Source organism: Schistocerca serialis, chromosome 8 (genome assembly GCF_023864345.2).
Source record: "Schistocerca serialis cubense isolate TAMUIC-IGC-003099 chromosome 8, iqSchSeri2.2, whole genome shotgun sequence".
NCBI classification, from domain to species: Eukaryota; Metazoa; Arthropoda; class Insecta; order Orthoptera; family Acrididae; genus Schistocerca; species Schistocerca serialis.
The window spans coordinates 400099716-400126741 of NC_064645.1; the positions used below are offsets into that span (position 1 = coordinate 400099716).

At 42.3% G+C, this 27026-nt stretch overlaps 1 protein-coding gene across 1 annotated transcript in view; it reads left to right on the forward strand.

The window, feature by feature from the left end:
* LOC126417034 (uncharacterized) overlaps window positions 1-27026 on the forward strand; it is a 697139-nt gene that overhangs the window by 494269 nt on the left and 175844 nt on the right. The window contains exon 3 of the mRNA XM_050084926.1: window positions 15454-15589. Within this exon, the coding sequence (XP_049940883.1) occupies window positions 15454-15589 (136 nt within the window). The remainder of the gene's footprint in view (window positions 1-15453; window positions 15590-27026) is intronic.

Below are 27026 nucleotides of genomic sequence, written 5' to 3' on the forward strand. Positions count from 1 at the left end.
AATCAAACCTGTTTTTATTTCATTGTACTCACCACATTGTAACCCCTCCGAACGGATTATGAAAGAAATCAATAAGCTTTGCAGGCTTTATTGTCACAGAAAGCATCAGCATTGGGACAGATATTTACATTTATTTCAAAACGTGCTGAATGAAATGCCTCATGATTCCACTGCTTTACCACCTACTCTTGTACTAAAGAATGAAGAACCACCGAACAGAATCAGAGAGCTTGTACCTTTCCCAAACACACGTAAACTTCGACACAAAGACATAATTGATTTGGCTCTTAAAAATATAAAATCTGCAGCAGACAAAAGGAGAAAACTACACGGTAAAGCAAATGCAAAGAAATTGTATATTGGTCAGAAAGTTCTCATTAAAGCTCATTCATTGTCACATGAGAAGAAACACTTGAGTCACAAATTCTTTCTAGTTTACAATGGACCATACAGAATCCGACGTATACCACATGATAATTGCGTTGAAGTTGAAACTCTGCGTACTAGGAAGAGTAAAGGTTGACAGCACATTTCACATGTAAAACCATTTATTGAAAGATAATCTGCTTTTTAACTTTGTCTTTGCCATAAAACTTTTCACTTCACATTTCTAGTATGCTTTGTCAGATTTAGAATCTGTTAACATGTAACAATGTTTGAAGTAAAATATCCAGTCTAGAACCTAGGGAACATTTTTAAACAGAAATTACGAATGCATTGTTATAGTGAACAGACGCCACAGTGTCGTATGTGTACATTCTTGCTTCTTTGTTGCACGATTACGTAACGACTATAAGACTCACATACTTAGAACATTTACCAGTACTGCTAATGAGATTTTAATGCAACATTTTGGTTACCTGAAAATACATTCTGTATTTAAAGTACTTTCTGTGAGATACCAGATGACACGGTTAGTTTATGGGACAGCTACACGATTTATATCACGACGTTACTAATGAGTGACAATTCACAATGTTGCTTTTGCAGTGTATCTGTTTTATATCTGCACAGTTTTCTGAATTCTTCCAGGAAGAAAAACATGTTTTAGTAGTAACTGTTGTGGTATAGCAACAATGAGACAGCCTTTTTCGTGGCATAACAATACGTTACTGTACAGTACTTTCTTCATCACGCCAATAAGCATAATAACTACGATATCTATACGCAAAGCATTTCACTTTTGTTTATCATGTGGTAAGTACATTGACTTCTGCAGAACTTAGCTTTCGGAGGACGATAACTACGACACTTCCACAGAGATTATGTTGCGGCAAGATGCACAGTTTAGCGCTACAGTACACGCATTTGAGTGATTAATCTTATACTTGAAACACTTATTTTTAAAGATTTTTTTTTAATTACAAAGAAAGTTTTCCGTGATACATTTCATTCCATTGCTGTAATTTGTAACACCTGGGAGTATAATTACATTTATCCTCAGGGGGGTACACGCTTCCTTTGTGTACCATGTGTGTGGCAACCACAAGGAACCCTAGCTAATATGGTTTTTTCTTATACAACTTTACACATCGGTACCATATTTCTCTAACACAGAATTACACAGCTATCTGATTATTTGACAGAGAAACAAACATTTATTTTACTACGTCAGTGACAGATGTTTACGCAATTACACAGTTGGATAACTTAACACTTATGAAACTGTATTTTGTCTGTACTTTGTAAACTGTTCATATTTTTTCGGAACCATTGTGATATTATGAGAGCTTTGAATGATATATTTGGTATGGATTCATGATTTTTAAAGTACGTTTGAGGTAGATAACACTATTGAAATGAGCAGAGAATTTTTTTAGGTTTTGAAATTATTGCAGAAAGCTACGACGTTTTAGAGATTTGACTGAGGTGTTATGATGTTATTATTACGACGACGATGTGTACTATGCTGTTGAGATATGTTTATGATCAATAAGATGATGCTACTGTATATGAGGAATAAGAAGTATGTTGGAAACCAAGAATCGTGCGTAAATGCGTGACTGTATCACAATGCTGACGAATATTTTATTTGGACACTTATATTTATAGGGTTTTGTTTCTACACATTTGCAACGCAAATTCTCGACCTGTGAAATTTTTATACGAGACTGTCACTGTAGCGGAAACTGGTGTCGTAAATATTTCCGTAAGAAAGTTAAGTGACCACCTGCACGTAATGCGTTGTGGGCACGCAGCTGTGTCAAACACCTGGAGAACAAGCCATTAGGGTGTGCCTTTCCGGAAGCACAGGTAAAAAAAAAAAGAAAAAAGGCAGGCCTTTATCCTCGCCAATGACATTCCTTTAGAGAAAATATTGCAAATGCGACACCCTCATTACTTCCATTAACCTTGCTATTGACATTCCTTTGTAGAAAGCATCGCAAATATTACATGCTCATTATCTGAAAACATATGATTACTCGTACTTTGTGCTAATTACTGCAATGCTTATGAATTGATGGGAAATATTCGTACATCTGCACACCTGATTATGACAAGTGTCTTTCTATGAGAGTTGAGAGTACTGACTTACGAAATGTCACATGACTATTGAATGATGTTTTTATGCTTTGGTTTGCGTAATTGCTTATTTCATTTGATATCTGGTTTCCAGCTGTGTTGCAGCATTGCTTTTATAAAATAAAATGCATTTGCTAATGTGAACACTTTCTGTCAACAGATCTATTAAATAATTATTTTATGATCCACATTCTTTAAGAAAGGAGGACTTGGAAAGGAAAGAACAATAAGAAGGAACTAGTAACAGTAACACATAATTTTCTTTTCAAGTACATGGTAATATTTCTTTTACAATAAGTTGTTGTGGTGCACCACTTTAATTACTTAGACATTAAGATGTGATTATACAATTCTCTTATCTGCATTGTTATCTTTAGTGTACTATTTTTTTTGCTTGAGCTATGTCATGTTTAGATATAAGCTGCTGTTTGCCAGGCATAGTGCTACTGAACTTTAATTTGTGTTACTCTGTTAAGCTAGTTTTACTATTGATTTATTTTTATTGTTGCTGCGCATTGCCTCATATTAGTTGTAATGTTGAATTGCTTGGTAATTTAGATTTACTGTAGCTTGCTTTGCGATTTTCCATTTTTTTCATTGCTGTTTATATTAATTGTTTTATGTGCTGCTGCATTGCCTCGTCCCTTAGTTTAGCATCTGAGCTCAGTAGATTTAAGTTAGCTTAAGAGGGGGTAGACTATATAAGAAACTGACTATGGAGAATAGGTAAAGAATGCATTGAGAAGTTATACAAAAAAAAGTACAGAAAACAGGTTTAGGTAGGATTTTCTTGGAAATACATGTTGAGGTGAGAAATGTGTGAACATATAAATACAGAAAGAATGCTTAGATAGAATTTTTTTGGTGGAAACAAAGGATGAAATAAGAGGAAAGATATATGAAGTTTTGGGTTGGACTGCAGTACCAAATGTTACACTGAAAACGAACCCTATCCTTTCCTATTGGTGTTATCCCACTATGTGTTTGTGTACCCTTGTGTAGTTGTTTTCTTCCTGTCTCTGTGTAGTTTCATAGAATTTTTTTCTCTTTTAATATTAAGCTACATTCACTATGCTGAGGAATACTGTTATCCTCAAATACAATTGGCATTAATAATGTGTTATTTACTTTGTAAAGATGTTAGACATTATTCATTCTGTTTAAATGCTCATGTGTGAAGTTGATGTTTCGCAAGTTATTCTGATCTTCTATGTATGTACTCATGTCATAATTCCTGTAACACTGACGTATATGTCTATTTCTATTCTTTTGTAAAGCCTGTACTACAAATGTTATCTATATTGTTATGTTTTTAATTATGTATTTTGTACCTTTATTGTATTCTTATGTTATAAAATTGTAATTGTCACCAGTTCATGATATTATTAACTTGTTAGTTACATTTCACTGCACACGTTTCTGTTGGTCATAGTATATGGACAATATGTGAGAAGTTGGGACTGTTAGTGTTTGCACGTGTGTTAATAATTCAGCAAGGGACTGGATAACAGCATTGCTGGTTCTAAGGACATTGTCTAAGGACAATTCCAAAAACTTTGTGAGTGCACAAGTGGTGGTTATGGACTTGCTATATTATCCGCAAGACTCTTCAATGGTGATTGTGCACCTGCACAGTCACAACAGATGGCTGCTGGCTATCTCTACAAGGACTACAGTGGGTCTGCATCTTTGATGACTCACCAGTACCATTATCTCTACAAGGACTACAGTGGGTCTACATCTTTGATGATCCATCAATACCATTATTTCTACAAGGACTGCAGTGGGTCTGCACCTCTGGTGGCCCACCAGTACCACAATCTCTACCAGGACTCCAGTGGGTCTGCTCTGTGATGACCTACCTACCAATATTCTTCAAAACTTCGAATGACTCTGCTGTGGGTTTGCTCCATTGTGGCCCATTACCTGTCAGCATGTCAAGAGTCAGCACTGTCTTTCCGTTGGAAGGACAACACTACTTCTTCAAGACTGTATGGAAATCCACTACTTCTATGTGCAATTTCTTTTACTAATGAGAAACTGTAATTACTATTATGATGAATGATCAGGACCATCTTTATGGACTGTGAGAAAATTTTAGCTTTTGACCAACATTGTATCAATAAGTGTGTGCATTATATATCTTTGTTACTGTAATTGTGAAAAATTTTTGTCAAATCTGTATTGGCCAGTGCCCAACACCATTTGTAAAAATTTTTTGTGGGGAGCATGGGGGCTATGTAAGTAGGCTGTTTATGTTTTCTTTATGTAAGTAGGCTGTTTAGGTTCTTATGTAAGTAGGCTGTTTAGGTTCTTATATTGGTAACGCCGCCGCCACGTAGCGCTCTCTGTATGAAAATGAAATCACTGGCTGTGCTGTGTGCAGTCTGTGGCTAGTTTGCATTGTTGTCTGCCATTGTAGAGGGGCAGCTGGATGTTAACAGCACGTAGCGTTGCGCAGTTGGAGGTGAGCCGCCAGCAGTGGTGGATGTGGGGAGAGAGATGGCGGAGTTTTGAAATTTGTCATGAACTGCTATATTTATATATGATGATATCAAGGTAAATACATTGTTTGTTCTCTGTTAATATCTTTCATTTGCTAACTATCCCTATCAGTAGTTAGTGCCTTCCATAGTTTGAATCTTTTATTTAGCTGGCAGTAGTGGCGCTAGCTGTATTGCAGTAGCGTGAGCAGCGAAGATTTTTGTGACGTAAGTGATTTGTGAAAGGTATAGTTTAAAGTTAGTCAGGGCCATTCTTTTGTAGGGATTTCTGAAAGTCAGATTGCGTTGCGCTAAAAATATTTTATGTCAGTTTAAGCACAGTCATGTATAAATTGTTCAAAGGGGACGTTTCATGATAACGACGTCCACTTGAGTAGTCTCCTCTCGGAGATCCGAATGGGGGTAACTTCGGAATATTTTACCCAAGAGGATGTCGTCATCATTTAACCATATAGATAAGTTGCATGCCCTCGGGAAAAATTACTTCTGTTGTTTCCTTTTGCTTTCAGCCGTTCTCAGAACCAGCACTGCAAGGCCATTTTGGTAAATGTTACAAGGCCAGATGAGTCAATGATCCAGACTGTTGCCCCTGCAACTACTGAAAAGGCTGCTGCCCCTCTTCAGGAACCACACGTTTGTCTGGCCTCTCAACACATACCCCCCCGTTTGTGTTGCACCTACGGTACTATCTGTATCGCTGAGGCACGCAAGCCTCCCCACCAACGGCAAGGTCCATGGTTCATGGGGGGGAGGACCAAAATACTACTAGTACTACTACTACTACTACTACTAATAATAATAATAATAATAATAATAATAATAAAGTTCCTAAATGATATGTAACATATACCGTACAGTTAAAAGGAAGTGACGCTTTATCAAGGTCCGCCTCACTTTCCATTTTTAACCAGACATAACGTCTGAGAAAGGAAAGAAATAACGTAATAATAATAATAATAATAATAATAATAATAATACAGATGCGGCCGGAGGTGCCCCGCCCCACAGTCGTATTGGTTCTTGAGCGAAAAAGTTTGACGCCCACTGTTCTAGAATCAGACAGAATTCCATGCATAAGATCGATAAAAAGAAAATAGGGTCCAATATCTAGATAGACGGATGCAGTATTTCCGAAAATTAAAAATATTTCCATACGTCTTTCTGTAAGGGAAAGGAAAATACTATCTTGATACTGTTGTACGTTCTTATGTATTTAGATGCGTAAATTACAACGTTAGTAATAACGTTGCCTTTGTTTTCTTTAAGCTGATTTCTTTTCTTACAATATTCCTTTATCTCGTCACGATTTGTATTTATCCAGCCTCATAATAGCGTTTCACGCATATCTTCTTACCTGTTCTATTTTGCAATTATTCCTTCTGAAGTCACTTAGTTGAGTCACTTTTTCACCATCAATGTTACGTCCTTCTGAATAATTTTTAACTTCTAGCAACCAGGTTGTTAATTCCATTTGCCAAAGACAGTTTAAGCCCTGATTTGTTAGCAGTTCCCTCTAATTTGTGTTATTATCCGTCTTCTTTACTTACTGCTGCTGTCAGTTTTTCAAAGATTTGATAAATTTTGTCATTAAGCCTTAATAAACTAGCTAGCACACTTTTTGCTGGACCAAAGACTTTCTCGTAATGGTTTTATCTACTGCCTCTATTTAGGCTAATTCACAACTTACAATTCCGTACTAGATATTTGGATGAAGGATTTTGATTTTACTACTTTGTTGCAATTCGTTATTTGTGCATTTCGTGATCCATGCTTCTACGTGAAAATATTCATAGCTATTTCATATGCTCTTTTCATTTTGATTAATCTTTAATCAAAGGTAATTTTCTCTGATACACTTTCTTTACTTACTCCTCTTAGATAACTGTCGGTACATTTGATGTCATAAAAAATTTAGGGCTTTCGACAGTGATTGTTAATCATACTGTATACATTTTCCAAAAGACTTACTTCCACTATGTGAGGGCTACATTTTGAAATAGTACAGCAAACTGATCCGCAAGTATCTTACATGAATATATTGCTTCCTGGTTCCTAGTATTATTAATTGTTCTTAGTATTACTTTTTTATCGTATAAAGTACTTATATTTTGTGCTACATAGCTGATAATGCGCTTTTAATACATAAACTATAAGAAATAAGCTACGCCCTGAAGAAGCATATATAAAAATTACATTCCCTTTGTGTATAGCCCATGTTATTGAACAGAAATATCCAAGTACAGAACAGTAACACAAACTTCTAATAGGTGTATAGTTCTATATCAGTACATGTCGCAACATCGGCCGTATTTCGCTTCCGAGTGTCTGCGACGAATATTATCCCAAAAGTCCTCAACGAGAGTGCAACGTTAACGTGTATTGGATATCGGCCGAGCGCCACAAACGACCTGCCGACCTTCGCAGGCACAGAAATGTTCAATAATTGACGTGCCATGTGAATGTGCAGACCACAATGTGGTGGTATCAGTCCAGGAGAAACGTATTTGTGAATAATTGATGAATAGCATGAAGGCCATCGCTGTGTTTCGATTCAGCATCAATACACTTCTTCGGTACCTAAAATTTTAATGATGTAGCTGTCACTTTGGTGAGTACACATAATTTGGTAGCGAACGTCCAGTGATGTGCTGTGGTACATAATGTGTAAGTCGATATTTCTGAAACTTTCTGTTGGTGACTAATTGAACTACTGCCTATCTCATGCTAGTAGCATCATAATTCCTTAGTAGGCGAATACCACTTTATCACAGTTGTTTCCCTTTAATTTGTTATATTAGCAAGTCATCTAATACTGATATCTGACGAACTGATTCTTCCACATTAATTATTTCATCTCAGTTCTACTGAAATAAAAAAGTTATACATGTTTAGATATAAATGAAGAACTGGCAGCATCTTGAATTTGTGAATGGACAGCTGAGTTACATGCAGTTACCGCAATATCCTGGGAGGCCACTCTGAATTATGTTCTATACACAGACGATGTTACAGTTTTAAAGGAGAAAGAGAATGAGCTGCAAAAAGGAATTAACATTCTGTGCAAAATAGCCAAAACTGTAATATGATTGTATCCTCAAAGGAAACTAAAACAATGGCATTTGTAGGAAGGAATCCACAAGAACAGAAATAGTAATGAACAATGCTATACTAGGGCATATCAATCGTTTTAATTACGTGGAATGTAATACCTCATACAAATATGACTAATGCGTTGACAAACAAAACGAAAAATTTAAATACACATGTGGAACATTAAAAAAGTTACTTAAGAAAATAGGCACAAAAAGTAAAATTCATAGTCGTCCTCACACTACTCGACGGAAATGAGGTGTGGATCATTTGCAAACAACAACATAGTAAGACCAAGGGAACTGAAATTAGATTACTTACAACTGTGAAAGAGTCGATGGATTAAGAAACAGTGACATTAGGAAGGAACTTAACATGTTTAACGTAAGAAACAAAACTCTATACAACAGAAAAAAATAGTGTGAACGTCTCGATAGAATGAACCACGCAAGACGGCGTTACAGAGTCAGAAGTTATAACTCTATAGGCTGTAAAAGTCTGAAGAGGTCAAGAAACAGACAGATTGTGGAAAAGCCAATGGAGCAATACACGCAGAAGAAGAATAAAATTGTAGTAGCTTTTGAGATGCATACTGTCTCATATTTTATATGTTGTCCACTATGTATTTTTACTTGCAAGCCGTACGGCGTTCCAAGTTATATAGCCTTTCCAGACTTATTTCTCAATTATTAGCAGATGTGTGGCACTTCTCATCTTTGCTGTGTTCAGAAAAGTATTAACTGCTCGCGACAATGTGATTTTCTTGCCATGTAAGCCATTCATCTTGTTTTCTCTACGTAATCTCTATTTTTTTATTTATTGCACTGTATCACCCAGGTTTGTATATTAAAATGTCGATAATTCGAATTTAGTGACCTTTATTTTTCACTCTTTTCTTTCATTTATTTTTAAATAATGCTAAGTATTATGTAGTGTGTCTCTTTCTACGGAATTGTGTTGAGGTGCAACTACTTTTCACTGTACTGAAGCAGCAGGTGGAAGCGGCGGTATGATGGTTTGAGGATTTCGTTATAAACTAGGTTACCAGTGTAACATAAATACTGTACAATACAATACAATTACCCAATGCCAAGAAAAAACCTGATACCGTTTTGTTATGTAAGGTGTGTAAATTTCCAAGAGATTTCGCCCGAGCACGCAACAGCCATTCTCTTACCGTGAAAACTGCCTTGTCCTCAGCGGCGCCGTGCTTACTTACGCATGTTATCTGCTGTGACGTCGCTGGTGCTTAATTCATCGCCTAATGAAGCAATACAATATTTACGTCCCGCATTCGCTGCGCTTTCTTCAGTCTCGCTATGGTCGGATTCCGCGTTCTACCGAGTTACAGTACGTTGTCCTTACTGAGAATTTTTTTCGAGTTTTTAATTTCAACTGGTTATCTTATGACGCTACGCTAGAAACGTACGTCCTCTTAACAGCTGTGATTCCACGTAATTAAGTACATTGTCGTTATCTTCTATGACGGTTTGCTTCTCGAGATAATGCTAGCGTGAGCATGACTCGTACTATCCCCGTCGTTGCCCGACTGTGTGTTCTTACATCGACTCCCACACGCCTTGTGAGCTGTAGTATTTACGTCAGGGGCCCGAAGACAACTCTCATCACTAAACCACAAAAAGGTATAACAGCAGCATGATTGAGTAATTCATCGAGGTTGATATTCGCTCCTAACTAGAAATAGAAAAAGAAGTGTTGAAGTGCTTGTGGCTATTTTTGCAGAAGTCTTTTCGTAGGTGGTTCAATTCTTTTCCCAGATTTTGACTTCTGAGACGGCTTTGGCACAATGCACTACGGTCGCATTAATATTCCTCTTCTGTACTGTAAAGTGGTTGCTGCGCAGATACTGACCTTTAAGTGTACGTAACAGCTGCAGCACCCAGTGGATGTGATCACTCGGCAGAAAGCGCTTAACCACTCATTAAATTGTATCGCCGCGAGACCATGTTTTAAGAGTCATGTTTCATATCTTCGAATGTTTCCTCACAAAACTGTAGTTAGAAAAGAAGACAAAACAGATACTTTCTTAACTTACTCCTACATATAAAGTCTTGCTGCTGAAATATCACCACTACTGCACAAAGAAATGAAACTGTCAAGGCAAATATTGTCAGAGCATTTATAAAGAACTCTCTGTTTGAGTATTGAATTACTGCTTGTTTTGGATTGCATATTTTGGTGATTGCATTTATATTCTTTTTCATTGTTGTCGAGGCGTTTCCTCAGATACGAAAGTAGCTGAGTTAACAGACTAAATTAATCATATCTACAGAATATACCGCTAACTAAATTAGGAAGTTTTGTCGATGTAGTTCGGGATCACCATGTGGATGATGGAAGGACCTCGTCGAATGAAGAAAGAAGGTAAACAGATTCCCATAAATGTGAGTCCTTCAGCTGCTAAATCTGCGATAATGTAGAAGTTTTTCGAAGAATTCTAGTGTCCGATTCCACTCGTCGGCTTGTAGCAATGACGTCATACCTAAGGCAAAGACGCTACGTTTAGGCAATCTATGAAAGCAACGGATCATACTCGTAAACAAACGAATGTAGCATACGATAAACTTGCATTCACGCAGTTATTTGCTTATTCATGAATTATATCGAAACGAACTGAAGACAACGAAAATAATTAAGAACAAGATTTATAAACAAATTTTCATGTCTGGTAAGACAGAGAGAACTTTTAAACTCCATTACAGTAAAGCGCATGGTGAAATCATACTGTTATAAAATAGCGTTAATTTTATATTAATTTTTGAATTGTCCGCAGCTCGTGGTCGTGCGGTAGCGTTCTCGTTTCCCGCGTGATTTTCTATATAAGTCAATTCTAGTTACCGATTCCAATATCAGTACCTTTCTTGCAGTAGTTCAGAGAGCAATTACAAATGCAGGAGTCATATTAGTCTACATTTTAGAGCACAACGTGCTAAAAAACGATCTAGTTTTGGACATTTTGGAGCATACACGTGCTGAAAAATCGATCTAATTAATGAACTATCGAAAAGTTGGAATCGGTAACTAGAATTGACCTATATAGGTCTAGTTAGAATTGACCTATATAAAACTTCCTTGCAGATTAAAACTATGTGCAGCGCACACTCCGCTGCAAAGTGAAAATCTCATTCTTGTCCTATATAGGTCTATTCTAGTTACCGATTCCAATTTGTCGATGGTTCATGATTTAGGAGATTTTCACAGTAAATCTGTGGACTATGTTACTGTAGCGTTACTAAATTTGATATTGATTTCAGAACTACTACGAAAAAGTAATAAATTTAGTAGGTACAGCTTCCAAATTTTTCTCTTTTTCATGGTAATGAAAATAGTAATACCATACGTAGAAATCCTGTAACACTTTAGTGCACACACTTGTTAAAACGATCTAAATAAGGAACTGTGAAATGGTTGTAATCGGTAAGTAGAATTAACCTATATAGGTCAGTTCCAGGTACCAGTTCCAGTATTTGTTAGATCCTACTTTTTACAAGTTTCCGTTGGGTACTAGTACCGTTAAATTTAACAATTATTATTAAAAGTTGACGCTGATTCATAATATTATGACTTCACCATTCGCCATTCTGTATGGAATTTAAAGGTTCTCTGTGCTTTTCTTACTGGCATAAATCTCGATAGCAATTTATGTCAGACATGTATACTTCTCTTTTTCTGTTCTTATTTATTTTCGTTACCTGCAATTCTTGTCGGTATAATCTGTGGCTGAGTAATTAATCACGTGAACTGTGTTTTAAATTTTATCATATGATACATTCTTTTGTTTGCGAATATGATTAGTTGTTTTTAAAGATTGCCTCTATGTAGCATCTCTGCCTTAGGTATGACGTCATTGGTCGACCCTTCTGCAGTGAAGTCATATAGAGATTGCTCAGAAACGCTGTGGAACATTTGTAAGGGTGTCGCGGGGTTGTTTGTGCTGAGAAATAATTGTTAACAAGAAATTTGATACATTAGGCCCTCTCTGAGTAAATCAGCATTTAGGTTAGCCAGTCAGGCCGTTCCGCTCGCAAATTAAAGTTGCCCACCAGTACAGTGTAGGTGATAGCACACGGGACTGCTGAACCTTTGACTCGGATTCGAGCCTCGTTACAGACCCTTGTCCAGTTACTGTATCGCTCTCTTGATCGGTTTTAAGAAACCAAACGAACACGTTTGGCGACACGGTCTCTGTCGGGGTGGTTGAACTAGCACGGGCAAAAGCCTGGATTGGCTACCTTCAACGCTAATTAACTGAGAAGCAGCGCAACGTATTTTGCTCTTAACAATTATTTCACTGCACAACCTAACCTGCAACTCCCTTACAGGTTTCCACACGGTTTATGACCACCTAGTGTTTCTCCGTCATTTTGAAATGGTGAAAGACTTTAGAAGCGCAACGTGCCTGTATTTGACAGAGACTTGTTACGTATGTCCGTGCAAAACACCACCTCAGTCCGTTTGATTGTTTCCGCGTCTTTGAGTATGAAGTGGAGAAAGGCACAGACACAGCCTCCTTGTACGAGAACACTCGACAAGTAATGCAACACATTTATTTCCTCGGCCAATTTCTGTTGCAAAAATGTGGAATTCGTTGTGCGACATGGTGTAATATTCACTCATCAGCCCCTATAAATTAAACTAAACTCCTCCCGAACAGGACATGTAGGCCCAAAGGTACCGACCGGCCGCCATATCATCGTCAGCCTATAGGCGTCACTGGATGCGGATATGGAGGGGTATGTGGTCAACACACCGCTCTCCCGGCCATATGTTAGCATCCAAGACCGCAGTCGCTACTTCTCAATCAAATGGCTCCTGAGTTTGCCTCACAAGGGCTGAGTGCACCCCGCTTGCCAACAGCGCTCGGCTAGCCCAGCCCGACAGCGCTTAACTTCGGTGATCTGACGGGAACCGCTGTTACCATTGCGGCAAGGCCGTTGTTCAGCCCCTATAGTTTCAAAACATTCCTATAGGTGGCTGCGCTAAAAGTACCCTTCAAAATAGCGCCCGTAACGGAGGTGGGTTTGCAACAGTGAGCTGTCACTGACATTCTTTTGGCGGAAGAAGCTGAGCATCTCAGATGTTCATAGGCACTTGCAGAAGTCTGCCGAATCCTAACACTGAAAAAAAAGAACACGGCGAATATTTGGGCGAAGCGTGTGTTATCATGGCAACAAGGACTCGCAGAACTGTCCGATTTCTAGCGTGTCGACCGACCGCACACAGCTGTGACTCCTGCAATGTTGGAACGTGCGGACACTCTCATTCTAGGTGATGTGAAAGAACTTCTCCTTCTCCATGACAAAGCAAGGCCTCACACGAGTCTGCTTGCCCGAGAGGAGTTCACAAAACCTCACTGTCGTACTGCCCGAAACACTCACCTTCAAACTTCCATCTCTTTGACACAATGAGGTATGAACTCCGTGGGAAGCAGTACGTGGATAATGGGAAAGCTGTTCATTGGCTCCGACATCGATCAGTAGAATGGTATCATGAAGATGTACACGCGTCTCAGTAAAGAGGCGTAAGGCAATAACATTGAACGTGTATCATGCTGCAAAATAGGATGTGGTGGCCAAAAGAGCGGGGAATAATATGGTATAGCAGAATCCTAAATAAAACCTATCCGCTTTCAGAAAAAAATGTTGTGTTAATTACCGAACGCCCCTTCTAAACAGTAATACATAGTGGTGCACAGTACGCACGTAGCATACGCTCGGGATTACGTAAAGGATTACCGGCTGTACGTCTTCCTGTGGACCACCTGCGCAGGGAAAAGGGGCAAAATGTTGTTGCCGAAATACGTGCCCTCCTGCACACGATATCGGACAGCATGTGTAGATGTCGGATAGGTACACTACTGCCCATTAAAACTGCTACACCAAAAAGAAATGCAGATGATAAACGGGTATTCATTGGACAAATATATTATACTAGAACTGATATGTGATTACATTTTCCCGCAATTTGGGTGCATAGATTCTGAGAAATCAGTATCCACAACCACCACTTGGGCATTGAGTCAAACAGAGCTTGGTGGCGTGCACAGGTACAGCTGCCCATGCAGCATCCACACTATACCACAGTTCATCAACAGTAGTGACTGGCGTATTGTGACGAACCGGTTGCTCGGCCACCATTGACCAGACGTTTTCAGTTGGTGAGAGATGTGGATAATGTGCTGGCCAGGGCAGCAGTTGAACATTTTCTGTATCCAGAAAGCCCCGTACAGGACCTGCAACATGCGGTCGTGCATTATCCTGCTGAAATGTAGGGTTTCGCAGGGATCGAATGAAGGGTAGAGCCACGGGTCGTCACACATCTGAAATGTAACGTCCACTGTTCAGAGTGCCGTCATTGCGAACAAGAGGTGACCGAGACGTGTAACCAATGGCACCCCTTAACATCACGCCGGGTGATACGCCAGTATGGCGATGACGAATACACGCTTCCAATGTGCGTTCACCGCGATGTCGCCAAACACGGATGCGACCATCATGATGCTGTAAACAGAGCCTGGATTCATCCGAAAAAATGATTTTTTCGCCATTCGTGCACCCAGGTGCAACGTTGAGTACACCATCGCAGGCGATCCTGTCTGTGATGCAGCGTCAAGGGTAACCGCAGCCATGGCCTCCGAGCTGATAGTCCAAGCTGCTGCAAACGTCGTCGAACTGTTCGTGAAGATGGTTGTTGTCTTACAAACGTTCCCATCTGTTGACTCACGGATCGAGTCGTGGCTGCACGATCCGCTACAGCCATGCGGATAAGATGCCTGTTATCTCGACTGCTAGTGATACGAGGGCGTTGGGATCCAGCACGGCGTTCCGTATAACCCTCCTGAATCCACCGATTCCATATTCTGCTAACCGTCATTGTATCTCGACCATCGCGAGCAGCAATGTCGCAATACGCTAAACCGCAATCGCGGTAGGCTACAATCTGACCTTTATCAAAGTCGGAAACGTGATGGTACGCATTTCTCCTCCTTGCACGAGGCATCACAACAACAGTTCAGCAAGCAACGCCGGTCAACTCCTGTTTGTGTATGGGAAATCGGTTGGAAACTTTCCTGACGTCAGCACGTTGTAGGTGCCGCCACCGGAACCAACTTTGTGTGAATGATCTGAAAAGCTAATCATTTGCATATCTCAGCATCTACTTCCTGTCGGTTAAATTTCCCGTCTGTAGCACGTCATATTCGTGGTTTAGCAATTCTAATGGCCAGTAGTCTAAGTTATAGACTAGAGAGCAGAGCCGCAGCTGCCACAGAGTTTGGACTCTGGCTACAGCGTGCTCGGCTGCTTCCTGTTCGCAGATGAACAACTCGACGGCGAGCCAGGTGGAGCTGAAGGACGTGACGCTGAGCAGCTCCGGCCGCTACCGCTGCGAGGTCTCCGGGGAGGCGCCCTCCTTCCAGACTGTCTCCGAGCACGGCGACATGATCGTAGTTGGTGAGTTGGCAGCGGCGTGACAGCGCACTGCCTCGCTGTAAGGACTGGCTACTCTAGTAAGGTGGCTCTAGGATTTCCTACGAAAAAGAACATACACTATTCCTCCGTGTCACAGATAATGCAATGTGGAAAAAAAAAAAAACGTAAACTAAGTTATGTTGGCCACTATCGACAGGGGATCTCAAGTTGATTCCGTATTTCTAGATTTCCGGAAAGCTTTTGACACCGTTCCTCACAAGCGACTTCTAATCAAGCTGCGGCCCTACGGGGTATCGTCTCAGTTGTGCGACTGGATTCGTGATTTCCTGTCAGGAAGGTCGCCGTTCGTAGTAATAGACGGCAAATCATCGAGTAAAACTGAAGTGATATCAGGTGTTGCCCAGGGAAGCGTCCTGGGACCTCTGCTGTTCCTGATCTATATAAATGACCTGGGTGACAATCTGAGCAGTTCTCTTAGGTTGTTCGCAGATGATGCTGTAATTTACCGTCTAGTAAGGTCATCCGAAGACCAGTATCAGTTGCAAAGCGATTTAGAAAAGATTGCTGTATGGTGTGGTAGGTGGCAGTTGACGCTAAATAACGAAAAGTGTGAGGTGATCCACATGAGTTCCAAAAGAAATCTGTTGGAATTCGATTACTCGATAAATAGTACAATTCTCAAGGCTGTCTCTTCAACTGAGTACCTGGGTGTTAAAATTACGAACAACTTCAGTTGGAAAGATCACATAGATAATATTGCCAAAGGTAGCGTTTCATTGGCAGGACACTTAGAAGATGCAACATGTCCACTAAAGAGACAGCTTACACTAGACTCGTTCGTCCTCTGTTAGAATATTGTTGCGCGATGTGGCATCCTTACCAGGTGGGATTGACTAGGGACATCGAAAGGGTGCAAAGAAGGGCAGCTCGTTTTGTATTATCACGTAATAGGGGAGAGAGTGTGGCAGATATGATACGCGAGTTGCGATGGAAATCATTAAAGCAAAGACGTTTTTCGTCGCGGCGAGATCTAGTTACGAAATTTCAGTCACCAACTTTCTCTTCCGAATGCGAAAATATTTTGTTGAGCCTAACCTACATAGGTAGGAATGATCATCAAAATAAAATAAGAGAAATCAGAGCTCGAACAGAAAGGTTTAAGTGTTCGTTTTTCCCGCGCGCTGTTCGGGAGTGGAATGGCAGAGAGATAGTATGATTGTGGTTCTATGAACCCTCTGCCAAGCACTTAAATGTGAATTGCAGAGTAATCACGTAGATGTAGATGTAGATACATCTCACAATATAATTTTAAAAATTATGTTCTTTTTAAAGAGCTATCACTGTCTCAGAGCGCCTCTAGCGTAATGAGAAGTGACATCTGAATACGTTGTTACAGTGTAATGAATCGCCTACGTACGACGTAACACGCTCTTTCGGACATCGACGGCGGTTCTGCTACATAAATTGTCCACCTATCTCCATACTGCTGCAGATCTACACACGTAACTCCTGACTGCAGCTATTAAGCGATCACAGAAAAGCAGTATTGAAGAAACTGAGATTTCACAACTACACGTCGGTCGCTATAAGTACAAAAAGTTGAAAATAGTCTTGTGAACTCTAAAGAGCAAATAGGAAATGGGTTGTTGTTCAAATTTCTAAGTTTAAAGGTCCTTTTAAACTTGCATTAGGATTTTTTTAATTGCTATTAAGCAAGATCATCAGCCCACATGTGTTCAAATCATTAATGTTCCTATTCACAGTCCTCGTCACACTCAAACAGTCAGAACTTTTCCTATCCAATTTTGAAATCATTTACGAGAGTAACACAGTCAATAAACGGCTATTTACTTTTGCACTCGGCATTCAGTGGTTGTCTTTAAATACAGTTTTTGCTCGCCATAAATACTCAGTAAAGAAATGTACTAAGCACCGCCAAGCTTTTAGTTCAAAGTTTACACACGCGATTTTCTCTAGAACAAAATACACTCCTGGAAATTGAAATAAGAACACCGTGAATTCATTGTCCCAGGAAGGGGAAACTTTATTGACACATTCCTGGGGTCAGATACATCACATGATCACACTGACAGAACCACAGGCACATAGACACAGACAACAGAGCATGCACAATGTCGGCACTAGTACAGTGTATATCCACCTTTCGCAGCAATGCAGGCTGCTGTTCTCCCATGGAGACGATCGTAGAGATGCTGGATGTAGTCCTGTGGAACGGCTTGCCATGCCATTTCCACCTGGCACCTCAGTTGGACCAGCGTTCGTGCTGGACGTGCAGACCGCGTGAGACGACGCTTCATCCAGTCCCAAACATGCTCAATGGGGGACAGATCCGGAGATCTTGCTGGCCAGGGTAGTTGACTTACACCTTCTAGAGCACGTTGGGTGGCACGGGATACATGCGGACGTGCATTGTCCTGTTGGAACAGCAAGTTCCCTTGCCGGTTTAGGAATGGTAGAACGATGGGTTCGATGACGGTTTGGATGTACCGTGCACTATTCAGTGTCCCCTCGACGATGACCAGTGGTGTACGGCCAGTGTAGGAGATCGCTCCCCACACCATGATGCCGGGTGTTGGCCCTGTGTGCCTCGGTCGTATGCAGTCCTGATTGTGGCGCTCACCTGCACGGCGCCAAACACGCATACGACCATCATTGGCACCAAGGCAGAAGCGACTCTCATCGCTGAAGACGACACGTCTCCATTCGTCCCTCCATTCACGCCTGTCGCGACACCACTGGAGGCGGGCTGCACGATGTTGGGGCGTGAGTGGAAGACGGCCTAACGGTGTGCGGGACCGTAGCCCAGCTTCATGGAGACGGTTGCGAATGGTCCTCGCCGATACCCCAGGAGCAACAGTGTCCCTAATTTGTTGGGAAGTGGCGGTGCGGTCCCCTACGGCACTGCGTAGGATCCTACGGTCTTGGCGTGCATCCGTGCGTCGCTGCGGTCCGGTCCCAGGTCGACGGGCACGTGCACCTTCCGCCGACCACTGGCGACAACATCGATGTACTGTGGAGACCTCACGCCCCACGTGTTGAGCAATTCGGCAGTACGTCCACCCGGCCTCCCGCATGCCCACTATACGCCCTCGCTCAAAGTCCGTCAACTGCACATACGGTTCACGTCCACGCTGTCGCGGCATGCTACCAGTGTTAAAGACTGCGATGGAGCTCCGTATGCCACGGCAAACTGGCTGACACTGACGGCGGCGGTGCACAAATGCTGCGCAGCTAGCGCCATTCGACGGCCAACACCGCGGTTCCTGGTGTGTCCGCTGTGCCGTGCGTGTGATCATTGCTTGTACAGCCCTCTCGCAGTGTCCGGAGCAAGTATGGTGGGTCTGACACACCGGTGTCAATGTGTTCTTTTTTCCATTTCCAGGAGTGTATCTCTCGACTCTTAAAATTTCACAAATAGTTATTGGTAAACACCAGCTACCTTTATCACTGTACCGAAATGCAGAAGTCACAATATCACTACATTTTACACATAATTCGTTCGGACACTTTCAGCATAACCGGCTCCTTCGAAAGCTAGTCCACTAGACTTGGCCCCTGTTTCAATGTTTCGATACAGTGTATCGATACGTGGAACTGTTTCAGTGTTTCGGAACGGCTGTGGTTCACTGTTTCGAAACAGTGGTGTTTCATTCCGCCCCTGTCTCGGATAACCGGACCAGATTCGATCTCGAGCCAGACACAGAAACTGTATCGTTGTTTCAAAATAAGGATGTTTCAGTCCACCTGTGCTTGGAAGGGACTAATTGTATCGAAACAGTGATGTTCATTCCGCTCGGTGTCTGACGAGATTCGGGTTCTGCACAGGTACTGAAACACAACATACGACTCCTTGAACCACTTTCAAGAGTGTCGAAATCTTTGTGACAAGCAATAGCATGAAACTTGAGATATCCGAAAATAAAGCTTCGTTTCTAGATGACTGTCCTATTCCGAAATGGCGTAACATCTGTTTTATAAACACTAAACAAACAATAAAACAACGCATACTATTCACATTCAAAGTAATAAATATGTGAAAATCATTCAGTTAAATTACACTTTTTTGTAACATACGCTTCTCTGTTCATGTACAGTAATCATATTAAGAAACGCAAGTAAGCCGACAACATTTTGAATAAAAAAGGGCGTAGAGTGACTGTTATTAGACATATTCATAAATTTGATATAGGTACAATTGCAAGCAATCTGTTTGACATATCACTTATAGTGTAATGGTGAACGGGAAGGGCTGGGAAGCATGGTGAATTTATAGTAACGGTTATTTATTCGAATTATTGGCGCGTTATTTGTGAGTCCATAATCACTGTGCCTATTCTCCACAATGATTCCCTTTGTGTGTATGGAAATTAGCAGGGTGGGTATATTACCCATACTAGCGGAATGTGGGAATCCCAGTAGCATATCCGTTGTTTCTGCAGTTTGCTGCCACCTCCAGTTCCGTTCGTGGTGGTTCTTTTGTCTTCAGCTATGGCTGTCCTCAGTCAGTTGTAAAGTATGAAAGTCACACGACACGAGAGCAGCGCATTTGCTGCAGGAAATACGAAACTGCCAAGACGCCGAAGTGATAGTTTCATACTTTCTGCGACATGATTAGCGCTCTCGCACCTCATTTGTGTTTATATGGACATACTTATATAGTAGACATTCAAGATGATAAAATGTGTAGGTTTATTAGATTACAAAACACAAACTGTTTGACTGTTTCGAAACTGCGTGTCGAAACATTACATTGTACTGTTTCATTTGTTTCAAAACAGTTACGTGTTTCAGTTTTCCCATCTCTATAGTCCACCACCTCCTTCTTCTCTCTCTGCCTCTACAAGCACCTCTATCTTATGCGTTAGGTGGCAAACCGTCTCACTTCCTATTGGCTGTACAGAATTACGGCCAATCAGAACTGACTTTCAGGGCGCGGCTCGCGCCAAAATCTAGCAAGAACCAATCATTGCTCTCAGCTCACTGACGTAATTAAAAGCCATCTCTATAGTCCACCACCTCCTTCTTCTCTCTCTGCCTCTACAAGCACCTCTATCTTATGCGTTAGGTGGCAAACCGTCTCACTTCCTGTTGGCTGTACAGAATTACGGCCAATCAGAACTGACTTTCAGGGCGCGGCTCGCGCCAAAATCTAGCAAGAACCAATCATTGCTCTCAGCTCACTGACGTAATTAAAATAAGCAACTCAAAACTCTCTTGTTAAATAAATAAAATGAAATAAACTTTAAACTGTACTTTACGTCTGGAATTTAACTAAATAGTCGCGAACGTTCTGGCTGTCTCTTACATATTCAAACGTGCTTGGACATCCGTCACCCGCTAGTAGGGGAGCCACTGATGGATTCGTTCCCACGATACAAAACTGGAACACTTACAAGTTCCTAATTTGCTTCAGATTTTGACAGATTGTTCCTTTACACAACAGAATACCTAATATGAAGTTCCTCCGGCTGTTTCTAGATCAGTTATTAATTTTTATAGTTCCAGAGAATGTAACTACTCTGTAAGCGCCTCTCCGCTACTTTCACACGCTGCAGTCACGCCATATGGTCATGACTCACGTCTGCAGGACGCAGCTCGCCCGTTGCAGATCGTATAAGATTCCGACTGCTCGCGCTGGAACCCACATACATTCATACAAGAAAGCTTTAATAAACAAATTGGCGATCGCGCCCTAGCCGCGACGCCTCATACAGTCATAGGAAGTCCTTGTGATACCATTACTTCCTCAGCTGCAGAAGCCCATGTGGCGTATTTGTATACGTAAATGAATGAGATTTTCACTCTGCAGAGGAATGTGCGCTCACGTGAAACTTCCTGGAAGATCAAAACTGAGTGCCAGGCCGAAACTCGAAATCAGGACCTTTGCGTTTCGTGGACAAATGCTCTTCCAACTGTGCTAACCAAACACGAGTCACGACCCTTCCTAACTTACAAACTTCACTGAAGTTTTTCTACGAAACTTGCTGGACTAGCACTCCTGGAAGAACGGATACTGCGGAGACATGTCTTAGCCACAGCATGAGGGGTGTTTGAAAAATGTAATTTTCACTTTGCGGTGGAATTTGCGCTGATATGAAACTTCCTGTCGGATTAAAACTGTGTGCCGAAGCGATATTCGGACTCGGGGCTTTTGTCTTTCGCAACCAAGGGCGCCACGGCCTGAGCTTCCCAAACACGACAGACGACCCGTCCTCACAGCTTTACTTCCTCCACTACATCTGCATCTACATCTACATTTATACGCCGCAAGCCACACAAAGGTGTGTGGCGGAGGGCACTTTACGTGCCACTGTCATTACCTCCCTTTCCTGTTCCAGTCGCGTATGGTTGCCGGAAGAACGACTGCCGAAAAGCCTCCGGCGCTATCGAATCTCTCTAATTTTACATTCGTGATCTCCTCGGAAGATATAAGTAGCGGGAAGCAATATATTCGATACCTCATCCAGAATCGCACCCTCTCGAAACCTGGACAGCAAGCTACACCGCGATGCAGAGCGCCTCTCTTGCAGAGACTACCACTTGAGCTTGCTAAACATCTCCGTAACGCTATCACGCTTACCAAATAACCCTGTGACGAAACGCGCCGCTCTTCTTTGGATCTTCTCTATCTCCTCCGTCAACCCGACCTGGTACGGATCCCACACTGATGAGCCATACTCAAGTATAGGTCGAACGAGTGTATTGTAAGCCACCTCCTTTTTTGATGGACTACATTTTCTAAGGACTCTCCCAATGAATCTCAAACTAACAACCGCCTTACCAACAATTAATTTTATATGATCATTCCACTTCAAATCGTTCCGTACGCATTCTCCCAGATATTTTACAGAAGTAACTGCTACCAGTTTTTGTTCCACTATCGTATAATCATACAGTAAAGGATCCTTCTTTCTATGTGTTGTCAATACATTAGACTTGTCTACGTTAAGGGTCAGTTGCCACTCCCTGCACCAAGTGCCTATCCGCTGCAGATCTTCCTGCATTTCGCTGCAATTTTCTAATGCTGCAACTTCTCTGTATACTACAGCATCATCCGCGAAAAGCCGCATGGAACTTCCGACCCTATCTACTAGGTCATTTACATATATTGTGAAAAGCAATTTTCCCACAACACTCTCCTGTGGAACGCCAGAGGTTACTTTAACGTCTGTAGACGTCTCTCCATTGAGAACAACATGCTGTGTACTGTTTGCTAAAAGCTCTTCAATCCAGCCACACAGCTGGTCTGATGTTCCGTAGACTCTTACTTGCCGGCCGACGTAGCCGTGCCATTAAAGGCGCTGCAGTCTGGAACCGCAAGACCGCTACGGTCGCAGGCTCGAATCCTGCCTCGGGCATGGATGTTTGTGATGTCCTTAGGTTAGTTACGTTTAACTAGTTCTAAGTTCTAGGGGACTAATGACCTCAGCAGTTGAGTCCCATAGTGCTCAGAGCCATTTGAACCATTACACTCTTACTTAGTTTAGCAGGTGACAGTGCGGAACTGTATCGAACGCCTTCCGGAAGTCAAGGAAAATGGCATCTACCTGGGAGCCTGTATTCAATATTTTCTGGGTCTCATGAACAAATAAAGCGAGTTGGGTCTCACACGATCGCTGTTTCCGGAATCCATGTTGATTCCTACAGAGTAGATTCTGTGTTTCCTGAAATGACATGATACGCGATCAAAAAATCATGTTCTAAAATCCTACAACAGATCGATGTCAGAGAAATAGGCCTATAGTTTTGCGTATCTGCTCGACGACCTTTCTTGAAGACTGGGACTACCTGTGCTCTTTTCCAATCATTTGGAACCTTCCGTTCCTCTAGAGACTTGCGGTACAAGCCTGTTAGAAGGGGGGCAAGTTCTTTCGCGTACTCTGTGTAGAATCGAATTGGTATCCCGTCAGGTCCAGTGGACTTTCCTCTGTTGAGTGATCTCAGTTGCTTTTCTATTCGTTGGACACTTATTTCGATGTCAGCCATGTTTTCGTTTGTGCGAGGATTTAGAGGAGGAACTGAAGGGCGGTCATCCTCTGTGAAATAGCTTTGGAAAAAGGTGTTTAGTATTTCAGCTTTACGCTTGTCGTCCTCTGTTTCAGTGCCATGATCATCATCCCAGAGTGTCTGGATATGCTGTTTCGATCCACTTACTGATTTAACGTAACACCAGAACTTCCTAGGATTTTCTGTCAACTCGGTACATAGAATCTTACTTTCGAATTCACTGAACGCCTCACGCATAGCCGTCCTTACGCTAACTTTGACATCGTTTCTCTTCTGTTTGTCTGAGAGGTTTTGGCTGTTGCAGTGAAGCTCTCTTTGCTTTCGCAGTAGTTTCCTAACTTTGTTGTTGAACCACGGTGGGTTTTTCCCGTCCCTCACAGTTTTACTCGGCATGTACCTGTCTAAAACGCATTTTACGACTGCCTTTAACTTTTTCCATAAACACTCAACATTGCCAGTGTCGGAACATAAATTTTCCTTTAGATCTGTTAGGTAGTCTGAAATCTGCCTTCTATTACTCTTGCTTAACAGATAAACGTTCCTCCCTTTTTTTATATTCCTATTTACTTCCATATTCAGGGATGCTGCAACGGCCTTATGATCACTGATTCCCTGTTCTGTGCTCACAGAGTGGGAAAGTTCGGGTCTGTTTGTTATCAGTAGGTCCAAGATGTTATCTCCACTAGTTCGTTCTCTGTTTAATTGCTCTAGGTAATTTTCGGATAGTGAACTCAGTATAATGTCACTCGATGCACTGTCCTACCACTCGTCCTAAACATCTGAGTGTCCCAGTCTATATCTGGTAAATATAAATCTCCACCTAAGACTATAACATGCTGAGAAAATTTATGTGAAATGTATTCCAGGTTTTCTCTCAGTTGTTCTGCCACTAATGCTGCTGAGTCGGGAGGTCGGTAAAAGGAGCCAATTATTAACCTAGCTCGGTTGTTGAGTGTAATCTCCACCCATAATAATTCACAGCAAGTATCCACTTCTACTGCACTACAGGATAAACTACTACTAACAGCAACAAACACGCCACACCGGTTGTATGCAATCTATCCTTTCTAAACACCATCTGTGACTTTGTAAAAATTTCGGCAGAATTTATCTGTGGCTTCAGCCAGCTTTCCATACCTATAACGATTTCAGCTTCGGTGCTTTCTATCAGCGTTTGAAGTTCAAGTACTTTACCAACGCAGCTTCGACAGTTTAGAATTACAATACCGATTGCTGCTTGGTCCCCACATGTCCTGACTTTGCCCCGCCCCCTTTGAGGCTGTTGCCCTTTCTGTACTTGCCCGAGGCCATCTAACCTAAAGAACCGCCCAGTCCACGGCACACAACCCCTGCTACCCGTGTAGCCGCCTGCTGTGTGTAGTTGACTCGCGACTTATCCAACGGAACCCGAAACACCACCACCCTATGGCGCAAGTTGAGGAATCTGCAGCCCACACGGTCGCAGAACCGTCTCAGCCTCTGATTCAGACACTCCACTCGGCTCTGTACCACAGGTCCGCAGTCAGTCCTGTCGACGATGCTGCAGATGGTGAACTCTGCTTTCATCCCGCTAGCGAGACTGGCAGTCTTCACCAAATCAGATAGCCGCCGTAAGCCAGAGAGGATTTCCTACGATCCATAGCGACACACATCATTGGTGCCGACATGGGCGACCACCTGCAGATGGGTGCACCCATGATGTCCGGAAGGACCCTTTCCACATCTGGAATGACTCCCCCGGTATGCACAAGGAGCGCACATTGCTTTTCTTCCCCTCTCTTGCTGCCATATCCCTAAGGGGTCCCATTACGCGCCTGACGTTGCAGTTCCCAACTACCAGTAAGCCCATCCTCTGCGACCGCTCGGATCTTGCAGACTGAGGGGCAACCTCTGGAACAGGACAAGCAGCCATGTCCGGCCGAAGATCAGTATCAGCCGGAGATGGAGCCTGAAACCGGTTCATCAGACAAACTGGAGAGGCCTTCCGTTCAACCCTCCGGAATGTCTTTCGCCCCCTGCCACACCGCGAGACGACCTCCCACTCTACCACAGGTGAGGGGTCAGCCTCAATGTGGGCAGTATCCCGGGCAGCCACAGCCGTAGTCCGATCGGGGGATGCGTGGGTCGAGCTGGCCGTCCCCGAAAAACCCCCATTCGGACTCCCACAGTGATGCCCATTGGCAACAGCCTCAAGCTGTGTGATCGAATCCAACACTGCCTGAAGCTGGGAGCGAATGGATGCCAACTCAGTTTGCATCCAAACATAGCAGTCGCAGTCCCTATCCATGCTAAATACTGTTGTGCAAAGAACGTAGGAACTAATCTACAGAGAGCACAAACAATTCGACACAAAATTTAAAAATGGTTCAAATGGCTCTGAGCATGCTAAATACTGTTGTGCAAAGAACGTATGAACTAATCTACAGAGAGCACAAACAATTCGACACAAAATTTAAAAATGGTTCAAATGGCTCTGAGCACTATGGGACTCAACTGCTGAGGTCATTAGTCCCCTAGAACTTAGAACTAGTTAAACCTAACTAACCTAAGGACATCACACACATCCATGCCCGAGGCATGATTCGAACCTGGGACCGTAGCGGTCTTGCGGTTCCAGACTGCAGCGCCTTTAACCGCACGGCCACTTCGGCCGGCCAAAATTTAAACGGTTACTAAAATACAAGAATGCCTAGTAAATGCAGTAATGCTGCTACTTGCGCATTGCTGTCACACTGCTCGGCGGCAGAATGAGACTACGTGAATTTACACTATTCAGGTACTAAAGCGCGATGCTACAACTCTCAAATACTACAATACGCCCGAAATTTATGAATTAAACAATGCAAGTACTCAAAACACGCAAAGAAATTAAGAATTAAACTATGTAACAAATAAGTGAGCTAAGAGTATATGACTTGCTGCTGCAGCTGCTTATCCAACGGCGGCAGGGAGCACACCCGGTTTTCTAATTTGTTACCTTTCTATACACACCTTTTCTTTGCCAGAAAGTTTCACATCAGCGCACACTCCGCTGTAGAGCGATGATTCCATTGTGGAACTGCACCAGGCTATGGCTAAGCTGTGCCTCTGCAGTATCCTTTCTTGCAGGAGTGCTAGCCTTGCAAGTTTTGTAGAAGAACTTCTGTAAGTTTCGGTTGGAGCAAACGAGAAACTGGCGGAAGTAAAACTGTTGAGGACGGATCATGAGTCACACTTCGGTAGCTCGGCTGATAGTGCACTTGCACACGGAAGGCAGAGGTTCCGATTTCGAGTCTCGATCCAGGACACAGTCGTAATCCGACAGGAAGTTTCGTTGTAGAACGGTTTTTGACTCTCCATACTTAAACTGACGGCTGTCTGACTCATGGTAGACCATCCAGGCATGCATATGGTTTTGCAGACGCAGCCATACGTCAAACGCTAGTGGCCA